This window comes from Electrophorus electricus, chromosome 3 (genome assembly GCF_041902795.1).
Source record: "Electrophorus electricus isolate QZ-2024a chromosome 3, ASM4190279v1, whole genome shotgun sequence".
Classification (NCBI taxonomy): domain Eukaryota; kingdom Metazoa; phylum Chordata; class Actinopteri; order Gymnotiformes; family Gymnotidae; genus Electrophorus; species Electrophorus electricus.
Genome location: NC_137499.1, coordinates 3,971,709 through 3,984,978, shown reverse-complemented (window position 1 = coordinate 3,984,978; position 13,270 = coordinate 3,971,709). Strand labels below are relative to the sequence as shown.

Genomic DNA, 13,270 nt, shown 5'->3' with positions numbered 1-13,270 from the left:
CAGTTAGAAGCCACTAGAGTACATTGCTATGGTAACTAGAACCATCATTATGGTTACCTCCACTCAAACCCGGTCACCATGGTGACTACAATTCACTGCACACTATTACTATGGTAAATTGGTAATACAGGGAGTAACTAAAACTTGCTCAACTCTATCACTGCAAAAACCAATGCTCTGACCCCACCCCCATCCCCACAGCTCCCTGAAATGCATAAATGAAATATTTACCAACCAAGAAAAGAAATCTTTCACTTTTTCACTGACTAAAATCTCTACCACATGAAGCTTCAGCAACCAGTATGTTTTCCTGTTACTATGGTAACCAGTATCCCCACTGCCATAACTATTGCACTCTGAAATGCATTGCTTTATCACCAGGGTAACTGCCAAGTCATTAGCAACTGGTTCCTATTTCACATCCATCACTGATTATCTGAAAAATGCAAAAAGGGTGTGTGAGTGTGAGTGTGTGTGAGTGAGAGTGTGTGCATATATACATATATATGCACACACACACACACACACACACACACAAAAATATGAATCATTGTGTAGTACAGGAGCTCACTAATGGCTAGTCAGCTGAAACCTCATTGATCACCATTATGCGAGTTATCATTCCTCTGTTTTCAACAACTCCCAACAGAGTAACCATTCCAGCTGAGGCTCCTGCTATACATCAGTGTCCTGAGCAGACACAATCAAGACTCCACTCGAGTTAATGGGCCCTGAAAGATTCTCCCTGCCCGCAGTGGTGCTGTGTTAAGCCGCACGGCTCTTTCGGAAAACGGCGAGGCCCGGTTATCGGCCTATAGATCCGAGTTTCGAACGGCATCTAGCGTAATTAACAAGCTAATGAGATACGTCCCACGACATTCTTTTTCGGGGTCCGCTGAAGCGTGTGGAAATCGTGTGCGTTCCATACATGAGGATGGATGTGCACGTTGTAGTCCTTTGGTGTATTATTAGTGGAAGTTCCCTTCATGCATGCAGATAAATGAAGTGCACGTTTGATGTATTTGTCATTAGTGCTGAACCTTCTCCCTCTGTTTGATGTTGCAGGATGTTTTATACACAGTGTGCAACCCGATTGGTAATGTGCTACGGATTGTCATCTTCAAGCGTAACGGAATCCAGGCCATGGTAGAATATCCTTCCTGGACCTCACACTGCTGAAACTGCAGCGGAATTAGCACCACCGAGCTGGGCGTGTGTGCATATATGTGTGTGTGTGCATATGTGTATGTGTGTGTGATTGAGACCATCACTCAGGAAGGTAAAATTGGTGTTCTGGCTGGCTCTTTGATTTGGCAGCTGCAGGACCTGGGTTTGAGTCTTGGGTTTGAGAGCAAGTGTAGTTGCTGCCTTCAGCCCTTCCCACAATGCGTGTGCACGTTTTGCGAGGCGTCTGTTACATCATACTGTTCCTCAGGCATGCCAGGCATGCGCACGTGTGCATGTGCACACGTCAAGTTGTGGGCATCTCTAATTTTCAGCATATACATGCACACACAACATCCACATAGACACAGATGCTGACCAGTACACACGTATGCAAGCACACACACATACTGCTATCACTTTCAGTAGCTAGGTCATCGCAAGGACCTCTCTAGCATTCGAGGACCCTCAGCAAATATAAATGTATCCAGCACAACACATACTGACATTGACGAGACAAGCCTTCTCCGCAGAGAGTTGACGTGGAGGCGTAGTGCTCAGGCTTATCAGCAAGCTGTGTCTCTATCTCTGTCAGTCGTGTACCGCCAAATAGTTTCCTCATGGAAACGTTTTTCCAATGTGCAGCTCTGTTCACGTTCATTTTGCCAGCTGGCGCAAGACGAACCATAAAAGTTGCATTTGGAGCTCGATGTTTTGGGATTCACACCTATAATATTTAGGGTGTTTTGAGTGTTTTTGAAGGCTAGATTCTCAGTGTGAGGCCCTGTATACCCATGTTACAGCCCACAAACCCGACAGGGGCCAGGAGGGTCTGCCGCGCTTCACAGCACATGGATCCACCTGCTCCTGGCTCTCCATACCTGTCCATATGCTCCTGTGAATGCAGGATTGCACGTGTGGGCTCATGAGAGACGCGGGCCACTGCCCTTGGCTTTGACCTTGCCTGGTCGCCATGCAGCTTGCAGTGTCGTTCGCTGTGGCGAGTGTCTCTATGGCAACGGGTTCTGCCATCTTTCGCTTCCCAGAGCTTTGTGTGGGTGTTTTTTTTGTTTGTTTTTTCCCGTCGGGTTGTTGGCTCTGAAACCCCGGGTCGAGAAGCGACGATCGTCCTGGTGTCTACCGTTTCAACGCCTTTGTCCTTGACTCCGCCTCCTACGTTCGAATCTGTCCAGAATGCCCAGAAAGCCAAAGCAGCACTCAATGGAGCCGACATATACGCCGGCTGCTGCACTCTGAAAATCGAGTACGCTCGGGTAAATCTGCGGCGCTCACCCACGCGCACACACACTTCCACACAGGCGCACGCGCACACGCGCGCGCACCAACACGCGCGCACACACACACACACGTACGCACGAGGCTAACACACATGCAGCGGCGCTGTGCTCTCTCTCTCCCTCCCCCCATTCTAGCCCTCACGCCTCAACGTCATCAGAAACGACAACGACAGTTGGGACTACACCAAACCCTTTTTGGTCAGAAGAGGTAAGGGCCATTGCAGTGTCGCCGTGCTTGTGTGAATGTGTACGCGCACGCGCGTGTGTGTAAATGCAAGATCGTAATAGGTCACTGACACTGAAAGCGTGAATTTTTGCCATTTACTCTCCGCCATGTGTGTGTACATCCATCTGTTTCTGTCCCCTCTCACCCAAGCAGGCACAGGTGTTAAATTGCCATGTTTTCTTCATAGCTTTGCCTAGACAGCGTTAGACACCACTGGTGGTCCATAGAGTTATTTTCATTCACGTTTTATCCTGTATCACGATGTAAGTAGGCTGCCGCAGAAAATCCTGAACCTGTGAGCGAGTGGCCAAAAAGTGCTCACTTCGCTGGAACATCAACAGGCTTCTTAACGGTTATTCCCAAAACGGTCCTGGAGGTCGCCCGGCCACGCGGCTTAGAAGCCGCAGAGCAGGCGGACATCCTGGTAGGACGGGGGGAAAAAAAGAAGTCCTGCAGTCTCGTTAATCTGAGAAAGATGGGGGGGTGGGCTGTGGGCTGTGGGCTGTGGGTGGGGGCAGTCTTAGGGAAAGCGCGAATACGTTGCGGAGGCACAAAAGCGTGTGATTAACCAATTTATGGTTCGGCTGGATCGTAACGGCATCGCTGCTCCCCCGACACACACCCCCCTCGTGTGTAGAGGGTAAACAGAGCGTTATCACCAGAGAGCTGCCTCTGCTTAGCAATCGATCGGCGTCTTCTGTGTGGGATTTGAAGGTCTGTTTGACTTTGGCCATGGTGCAGAGCTATTGCTCCCTCTTGCTGTCTTGCTCGCTCTTGCGCTCTCTTTCTCTCACTCCCTCGCGCTCTCACACTCTCTCTATCAGTCCCTCGCTCTCTCGCGCTCTCTCTCTCTTTCAGCTACATGCTGTCGAGCGCCATTGTTCTAGCACTGAGGTGAAGGACTGTGTGTTCATTGGGAGACACTGCACTGGAATTTGAATGCTAATTGAATCCTAAACCACTGAAATAAATCAAGGCATAAAAAAATCTATCCACCCCATCTTCCCCAGTCCAGTCCTCTCGTTTTCTCTGTTACTAGAGTCACACACACTCTCTCTTTCTCTCTCTCTCTCTCTCTCTCTCTCTCTCTCTCTCTTCCCCTCCCTCCCTCCCTCTCTCTCCCTCTCCCCCTGCCTTTCAGTCAGCACTCTGTAATATTAGAAATGTCATAAAGGAAACCCTCCACACAGGCCTACACATAATGGCTTCACTCTAGCAAAGCATCTAAGCATCAACAAGAATTAAAAGGAACACGGGTTTCCAAACATCCTTTTTATTTACACCTTGACCAACTACCCTTGTTTAAACAGCCTAAACATGCCTTGGCCTGCCATGGTAGCACAGGAATTGTATTTTTTTCCCCCTCAGTCAGCCCCTCTGGAGATCATTCAGCCCAGTGCATGGCTCTTCACAGGTCCAGAGTCAGGTTAACATGGCAGTAAGACTGATTTTGTCGTGCTGTGGGATGATATCTGTCACACTGTGAAGTATTTAGTGAGAATGTGAATCTCAGCAAAGGTGAGCAGGACCCAGTAAACCCTGGCTGACTCTGCTGTGGGAAAGAGAACACGGTCAACTGTGTCACCGACTCCCAGAACAAGTCCCGAATCTATGAAATCTAAAGCAGTGGTTCTATTTGAAGAGAAGTCATGTAGAGAAGAAGTTCAACATTAAAGACGGTGGTCACCTTGAGCACCCCCCCCCCCCCCCCCCATGTACACGCACACACACACACACACACACACACACACACACACACACACACACTTCCCAGGATTCCTACTGGAAAACGGCTCATTTTGTAGCCATTAGCATCGCTCTGCATGACATCTCCCTGCAGACTCCCATAGCTGAACAGAAGCCGAAGGAGACGGGGAGAAGTGGAGAGCGGCCTTTGTGGCTCTTCCTTTCTTCCTCAGACAGTCTGGAGTAGGACTTTGTTCCTACACTTTCTCTGGCTTTGCTGACGCTGGCTCTGAAGACACAAGAGGATGACATTACAAATAACAAGACTCCTCCTTCTCTCTGTTGTGAACGGCTCATTCAGATGCTGTAGTTAGCCAGTATAATGATACAAAAGACTCCGTTCCACTTTCTCACTGAATTTAGTCTTTTTTTTTCTTTCTTTTTTTTTAATAAAGGAGATTAAAATGTGTAATGTTCTCATTGAAGTGCTTCCTCTCTTCTGGTTGCACTTTTCTGAGGAAGGGCAGGCACCTGGACACACCTACCGTTGAGCGCAAGTGTTTCTCGTCTCGCTGGCTGGGGCCAGCTGGGGTTTTCGTCTCTCTTTGAATTTGCCAACTGCTTTGAACAACCCCACAGCTGGCTTAAAGCTTCATGTCCTTGGTGTCACCTTTCTGATGAGACTTACTTTACAATACTTACACAAATCCTAACTGTGTCTGTACAAAAGTGTTAGGACAAACAAGAAACTAAAAGCTATAGCTATAACCTGGGCACTGATGTTTCATATGCATGTAAAATGATTATATAACACACAAATAATCACAAATAAAATATATCCAAATCTTAATGCAGATAAACATAAAATTGCAACTAATGTTTTGCTAGTTACCCAAAAACGTATCACTATCTTGTGAGGTAGCTAGAAGAACAACAGGTAGAGAAAGTCGCTCTCCTCAGCGTGTGACTTACAAAACGATCTTTTAGTGTGATGGCCTGAGACACTGAAACACAGTCCAGGCTGTTCACTTCCAGGCCGAGCGCGGCCCCACCCCCTGCACAACCGAATCTGTGTGGAATCGCTTGGAAAAAAGAACAGCAAAGAATGTAGGACGAATATACCACTACTTCTAGGAACAGATAACCACTTATTGGTCTGATGAATGGCATTAAAGATTACAAGGCTTGACTGGCCTTAAGGAAGGCTCGTCACATTAGTCCACGTGGAAAATCAGATGTTTTCCTACGTCTGATCTGGGCTTTGGTATTGGGAAGTGGTTGGGTGACTCTTTCACAGACATCCCAGTGTCCTTTCAGTTTTCATGCCTCCCCCCACTTGGGTTGAGTTTCTGTTTCTAGTGATCCTCAACCAATGACATTTAAAGGGCTTTACGCAGCCTGTGACACCCCCCCTTGCTCTCTCTCTCGCTCTCTCACTCCCCCCCCCACACACACACACTCACTCTTTACCTCTATCTATTCTGTTTACGTGTGAAGCAGTTTTGAACGATTCATTATTATGTGAGATTAGAAACAAAGGGTTGTTGTTGTTGCCATATAGACACGGTTGCTTACATTCGGCAGTTAGCTGACCACCCACTGACATTTCACTCATCACGTCCGATCTCTCTCTCTCTGCCCCCCCCCCCCATCTGACTTTCTCACTGTTCGTCTCTCTCCTTTATCATGGTCACTTGTTTCCACTCCCCGTCTCTGAGATTGTGAATACATATTGCATGTTTTATCTAGGTGTGAATGTGTGTCTGTCTGTGTGTGAAATGGGTGCAGGACCGCCGGTTACAGACTGTCTATGGCATTTTTTGCAACCTCTTTTTCATGCTACTCTGCATGTGTGCTCTGATTTGTAGAACGTGGCAAAGGGAGGCAACGGCAGGCCATACTGGGCGAACACCCGTCCTCGTACAGTGACAACGGTTACGGTGAGCACGCGGCTCCATCTCGGGCCACCTGCCACACGTACACGCATTCGACGGCGCGTGCACACACTGCTCACGTGCAAATACCTCACTGCCTGTCTTTTTTATTTTTGCACCCTACTGTCATTCTGTCGTCCTGCAGCCGATTCTCAGTTAGGGTGATTAAGTTTGCTCGCCCTCTGCGACAGAAGAGAGACAGAGAGAGAGAGAGAGAGAGAGAGTGAGGAAAGGAGAGGAGAAACAGAGGGCAGAAATTGGGGGGGTGAGATACTGTTCTGCTAAGTACTGTGTAATTAGCAAGAGCTGTGGGGGAACCGGAGTGCATCAGACTAGAAAATGGTGTGTAATTTCTCTCCATCATTTCTCTCCTAGTTTTTTGGGGTTTTTTTTATTTAAAATCCTCGGTTCTGAAGAATTGCACTGGAATTGTAACAGCTGCTTTCTGCAAATGAAGGCTCTTCCTTCTCTCTCTTGTCTCTCATCATGCCCCCATGACTGCCCAGGGTCACACTGCCCCCTGCTGCCACTGCCCAGTAATAACAGGTTCAAAAGGAGCTCCCATGACGTGCCAGATGTGGTGGCCTACCCCCTGCCCCAAACTTCTTCCTACATTGGCCACTCCTCCAGCTCTGTTGCCATGGTGAGCGGCCTGCATCCTAGCAAGATGAACTGTACCCGCATCTTCAACCTCTTCTGTCTCTATGGCAACGTTGAGAAGGTACGTGAGATTGAAAAGGGTCCGCAGTGCTTCGATACCTAATGTCTGATAGCGGCTCCCCTGTGTGAAAGCAGATTAGACAGAATGGCATGAAGAAGCTGCTCACAGGTAGCCACGATGTTAGTCCTGTAACTATATGTGCAAATGGAATGATGGGGCTCGGGGGGCTGCAGATGATACGAGTCCTTTCCGCGCACAGGTGAAATTCATGAAAAGTGTGCCAGGCACAGCCCTGGTGGAGATGGGCGATGAGTATGCTGTGGACCGGGCCATCACACACCTCAACAGCATCAAGGTCTTCGGGAAGAGGCTCAATGTATGGTAAGGACGCTCCTCTCCTGCTGTGGACACACACCTGGCCAAGAGTTAACGCGAAAGAGTTAGAAGTGAAATTAGCAACGTCTATTCAGTATTTCCCTGCTACCTCATTTTGGGTGCGTGGAGGGTGAAGGGGTGTGTGTCACTTCTCGTTTGGCGTACTTTCATATATATTTTTGGTCAAGTTCTTTGACTTGGTGAAATGTTATAACTGTTAAAGCTTTATGAAGAGTAATTAGGGGAATGGCGACTTCTACTGTATAACTGTCTACTTTAGAGTTTTTGCTATGCTGGCTTCAGAATTTAAAGAATAAAGAAGCTTGAGTTTCATTTTTGTCTCGTCGAGTTTTCCTGAAGAGCCCTCGCGGGGCATGAGGGGACGTCTCGGTTTGGCGGACTTCATCCATCAAAATAATTTGCTGGTGTGGCTCCCGCTTCAGTTAAGAGAGCGCGAGCGCGGCATGCGACAGCAGCCACGGGCCCCTGCGAGCGGCGCGTTAGCGAGCGCGAGACAGGGCACCGTCTGCTGCAGCTCCAGCACGGAAGCGTGGATCTCTTTGTCTGCTCAGCTGTGCTTCTGGCCGAGGGCCGTGTCTCCTCTGTCCGTCTCGTCTCGTCATCGGTGCCGCTGTCCTCCAAAACGTTACTCAAGGGCTTTTCCGAGTGTCCCGAATGACTGATGTGTGACTGATGCTCCAGTCACTTCAGAAGGATGAGCACTGTTTCTTGCCCTCTTTTGGCCTCCTTCCCTTCCTTCTTCATGCCATTTGCTCGATTTGTCTTTATATGTTTTGCCCTTCCCTAATTGAAACATCTCTCTCTCTCTCCCCCTCCCTCTGCAGTGTGTCCAAGCAACACGCCGTCATCCCCAGCCAGGTCTTCGAGCTGGAGGACGGCTCCAGTAGCTACAAAGACTTCGCCATGACCCGTAACAACCGCTTCACCAGCGCCGGGCAGGCCTCCAAGAACATAATCCAGCCGCCTTCCTGCGTGCTGCACTTCTACAACGTCCCTCCCTGCATCTCCGAGGACGACCTGCTGATGGTCAGTTATTTGTCGTGCCGGTGGACAGATTGCTGGGGGGTGGGGGTTGGTTTCAACGATGGTACAAGCCAGACCTGTTTTGGAGGCAGATATAGAGTCGAGCTGGCTCCCCATCACAGCTGTTCGCCTCCGATTCCACCCACGCTTTGTGGCTGTCACCCTCAGCGGTCATCACACAGCTTCTGTTGAGTGCCGATAGCATTTAGGACTGTTAAAAATGGCCCTTTCAAACTAATGAACCCACTGTGCCCAGTCACCATGATAAATGAACTGAATTAGAGCTTGTGCCCTACATGATAAGTCGAACCTGTTTTGCACGCGAGCTTTCATGATTGTTCGCATAGCCATATTGTAGAGAAAATACTGACAGACTTGGGAGAATACATCACAGCCAGAGTTACTTAAACCTTCATAAAAAGTGATTCATGTTGTGTAGAACACAGCAAAGGAAGTAGCAGGAGGAGATGAAGACTGTTGGGTTTTGTTGGGTTTTATTTCTTCATTTCAACCCCCCCCCTTCTCGGTACAGCCATGTGCCACTCACTCACTCACCCACCCACCATGTTACTGATATGTTCCAGTTATGCAAGGAGCATGATGTGCCCGGCTTCATCAAGTTCAAGGTGTTTGATGCTAAACGTAAGTGCCTGCGTGTGTCTGTGCGTATCTGCGTATATATGTGTGCCTTACTGGGTGGGGGTGAATTTCTTGACACGTAAATGTTTGTAAGTTGTAAAGACATCAACTTTATTACAAATAAAACTTTTAAATCAAAATAGAGTTCAATTATATATAAATATAGTGTCCACACTGAGTTAATTTCAGAATGCATTACTAAATCACAGTTTTTCTGGCAGGGTTTTTTTTTCCCCTTAAGTACAAACGCTCTCCAAAAGCTCAATATAGAGTTGCATGAGTCACAGTGGTCTGTGTGGTGGGTGTGACATATTTTGTGATCCTTGCTGATGACCTCAACTCTGTTACTTACAGCCAGCTCCAAAACCATCTCGGGGCTCCTGGAATTTGACAGCAAGACCCACGCGGTGGAAGTGCTGACGGTCCTTAACCATTACCAGATCAGAATACCCAGTGAGTAGTGCTCTCCTTCCCAGTCTCCTGCTGCGTGTGTGTTACACTCTGCCACTGTGGCTCCACCCTCCTCTTCCATATGTCCTACCTCATTGTGACACGGCACCCTGCCTATTAGCCGACTGGCAGCCGCTAACAAAGGCGGGTTCTATGCCTTTGTTTTGGCCCTGTGCAGTTAATCTCGTGATGGGGAACGTAATCCATAGCCTCAGCAGGTGTTTTCCTTCGGTGCGAGGGGCAGGGGAAACAAAAAGACACCGGCTGCTCAGGCTTTTGTATATGTGCCTGCCAGATGCATTAATCCCCACTTATTTGTTTGTGAAGGCTCCTGGTTTTTGTTATCATAGTACAAGTTGCAAGGAAAATCCCCTTGTTAAGGGTTCCCAGTGGCTGTCTTGGTTTATTCAACACCTGAGACCATGGAACAGAAAAGCTTACTGATTAAACAGTTCCAAGTATAGACATACACCTTATGTTTATGTCTGAAAGCAATCTGAGTCATGGGAGGGGAACCAAGAGAAGAAATTAACAATATTTTGTTTCTCTGTCCATTTCTCCTGTTTCAGTGTCCAAGCAAAAGATTGTTCTGCTCAACAGAATCTTTTTCTTTACTATTTTTTTTCCAACTAACTAATCTACTCATTTTTGGTTTGGAAGAATATTTGACATGAAAGCCAGAAAACCAAACTCACCTCCATGATTGGATGATGATTGATGATTGGATGATATTGCTGAAATCATTGCTTTTGCTTGTTATATAGCCAGTGTGCTCTATCAAATAAAAATATGCTGTTCTGAAAATCTGTCTGTGAAAAATTGCTCTAAAAGGATCATAAAATCCTTAACAAACCCTCTTGCCTAAAAAGACTGGTTTAACCGGACCTGTCTGCCCTTCCACAGATGGCTCCAACCCTTACACCCTCAAGCTGTGCTTTTCCACCTCCTCCCACCTGTGAGATGGAGCTCGGGACACCCACTCCATACCACCGCGCTGTTTACAGGGGACGAAGTGGCAGAAAAAGCCGTGGAGACACCGGGAGACAGGAGTGGAGCGGAGGATGATACGAACTGGCACGGACCTTTTAGTGCGAGGACTCCCAAGCGCAAAACACTCAAAAATCGTTTTCGGCTTTTTTTTCTTCTCCTTCTTCCTCTTTTTCTTCTTCTTCTTCTTCTTCTTCTTCTTCTTCTTCTTGTTATTCTTTTTTTTTATTTTTTAGACTGTTATGTGTTTTTTTTCCATCATTATTCTCTGGTATAACCAGAAACTGACTGACTTCATAATAATGAGACATGATGATGTCAACCCAGCCAATTCCGATTGGCCAGTGGCACTGAAGTTACGTTTCCCATGGCAACTGAAGCAAGATGAAACAAACTGGGACATCTTTATGTTTGTGTTTTTGGTCTCTAGCTAATGGCTTTTTTATGTTTTTCCTGTACTCTACAGAATTTACACAATCCAAAATGACAGTGACTTATGATTTATTGTTATGCCAATGTTCCTGACCTGAACAGTAGTTGTACGAACCGCCTGCTGATTCTGAAACTGACATGGTGTAATAAGATGTGTGTATAGATGTAGAGACAGAGGTAGAAAAGCCTGGGAAATGAGCAATCTGTTTATACACTGTAATTTAGACACGTCTGTAATATTTATGTGTATAGATGCTGAGTGAGTCCTGAGGTGGCCATGAGATTTACTGGGACACAAGGCGCCTGGTTTAGCCAGGGCAGCGACAGTAATGTGCTGCATGATTGGTCAAAGTATTCTTCTTGGACTAGTCATCAGTTGTTACCAGCTTTGCAGTAGCTAGTCAAGGTGGTGTGCTGAAGGCTGTCGATCCAGCCGCAAGAGTGTCTGCTGTGATGAATGATTTATGATTAACAGTCAGAGTGAGGTGTTGGTTGTATGTAACATTGTTGCTCCACAGGACTTTGGAATCCGAAAACGGACACATGGAAGGATTCTGGCCCGGTGGGCAGGATGCCAGCGCGGCTGCCTGACCGGGTCAAGCATGTACTATGCGCGTGATGGGAGCACTCGGCTGCTTCGGGGGGTGAAAGGTGGGGTGGAGGGGGTTTGCGTAGTGGGCTTCACATGCACCATGGGAGCCGTGCCCTGGGGGTGCCCGGTCTGCCGGATGACTGGCGCTGCCTGGCAGTGGGCAGGGATGGTACTTTTGACATCTCCTGGCGTGAGGTTGGAAGGCCATAGTGCAGGACGTGGAGCTGTAGAACCCACCGCCTTTGGCAGTCACAGCAGGAGCCGTGCAGAGGGAACCCAAGGATCACGTGTGCAGTATTCTCAGTTTACTTGTCCATGTGTGTAATTGGCACTTCAACACATCTGCTGTTCACTGTGAGCATGTCCAGCCATTAAAAACATTTGCCAGATGTCATGTCTGTCATTTATTACATTTTCAAATGTTATCAGGATGTGACTCAGTTTTAGATATTAAATGGTCTTTATGCTAAATATTCCCAGCATACTACTCAAATTGTCAAGAGTGAATGCAAATGTTAATAATTTTGTGTTTCATAGACTATAAGGTGTATCTGGAGTAGCCATCATCCTGTCATGAGAGCAGAATTATGAATACGAAGAGCCTTGTGTTATTTACCTGCTAGCCTCTTGCAGTTTGATGGTATCCTTCCGAAGAATGAAATGGTGGTACTTTCTGTGCAGAAGACAGAAGAGAGCCCTTGGGCCAGCATAGGTGTCTGTAGCAGGGCAATGGGGTCTGGGGTCATCACAGCAGTCAGCCCAGGAAATGAACCTCTCTGCAGGACCATCTGTTTCTGCGAAACCCAACAGCAGGGTTTGCGTTTGTTGTGTGCTCCTTCACTGCCTCTCTCTCTCTCTCTCTCTCTCTCTCTATCTCTCTCTCTCTCTCTCTCTCTCTCTCTCTCTCTCTCTCTCTGCTGCCTTTCAGTCAGCACTTTGTATTATTAGAAATGTCATAAAGGAAACCCTCCACACAATCCTTTCCTCTCAGCCTCCGGCCTTCAACCTTTCCTTATCAAAAGCGTTCATCTGTTGCGTTACTTTTGGACGGCGGACAGCGTATATGTAGCACCGTGTCTGCTACTGATAATGTCTGCTCGCCTTTCCTGTTGTGCCGTCAGCCAAGACCAGACCAATTATAGGACTCATGGGCTGCCAGTTAATTTTGTTCTCTCTTCAGAGAATTTCCCCTCATCTACTAATAGCCTTTAGTGAGAGATTAATTTACATAGGAGGAGCTCACCAGACACTGTTTACTGTTGGAGAGATCTCCAGTAATCCCCAAACACTGTCAGCACTCATCCAGAGAAGCTTCAGAGCAAGACCTGTTTTTTCACCATGTCTGCTAGGCTCAGGCCATTCTGGTGCATGCACGCTTGCTTGAGGGTAAAGGGCCCCCGAAGGCTCAAAATTCCCAATGAATTCCTTGTCAGAGGCTGGGGATTTGGGGTGGACGGGGCGGGGGTGCCGTGCCGTGTTGCCCCTGTTGCTTGCTTCGTGCCGGGGTGCATGCTGGAACAGTGTGGCCTAGTTTTGTCAGAGCTGATTTGGCCCCTCAGGATTTCACGGTGAGCTCGGAGAGGCAGCTGGCTGACTTAAGTAGCTGCAGTGGAAAAGATCAATCTCTCTTTCTCTCTCTCTTTCTCCCTCTGTCTCTTTCTTCTCCTCTCCACCCTCTTCTCCTCACCTTCTGGCTCTTGCCTGTACCTTGACACATTATCTACTGAGTAAAGGGTTGAAAGAAAAATTTTCTATTTGCACTACAAAAAAACAAAAACAAAA

At 47.6% G+C, this 13,270-nt stretch overlaps 1 protein-coding gene across 5 annotated transcripts in view; it reads left to right on the top strand.

The window, feature by feature from the left end:
* The window catches only part of hnrnpll (heterogeneous nuclear ribonucleoprotein L like), a 35,611-nt gene extending 23,734 nt beyond the window's left edge, over positions 1-11,877 (top strand). For 3 of the 5 annotated variants that reach the window (XM_027011276.3, XM_027011295.3, XM_027011306.3), the window contains 10 exons: positions 1,066-1,151; positions 2,342-2,438; positions 2,598-2,670; positions 6,243-6,314; positions 6,815-7,029; positions 7,229-7,350; positions 8,190-8,391; positions 8,973-9,030; positions 9,382-9,480; positions 10,381-11,877. In XM_027011276.3, the coding sequence (XP_026867077.1) occupies positions 1,066-1,151; positions 2,342-2,438; positions 2,598-2,670; positions 6,243-6,314; positions 6,815-7,029; positions 7,229-7,350; positions 8,190-8,391; positions 8,973-9,030; positions 9,382-9,480; positions 10,381-10,436 (1,080 nt within the window). In that variant the 3' untranslated portion in view covers positions 10,437-11,877. The remainder of the gene's footprint in view (positions 1-1,065; positions 1,152-2,341; positions 2,439-2,597; positions 2,671-6,242; positions 6,315-6,814; positions 7,030-7,228; positions 7,351-8,189; positions 8,392-8,972; positions 9,031-9,381; positions 9,481-10,380) is intronic. The other 2 variants (XM_081709883.1, XM_027011287.3) reach the window with 2 other exon arrangements.
* Positions 11,878-13,270: the final 1,393 nt, after the last annotated feature.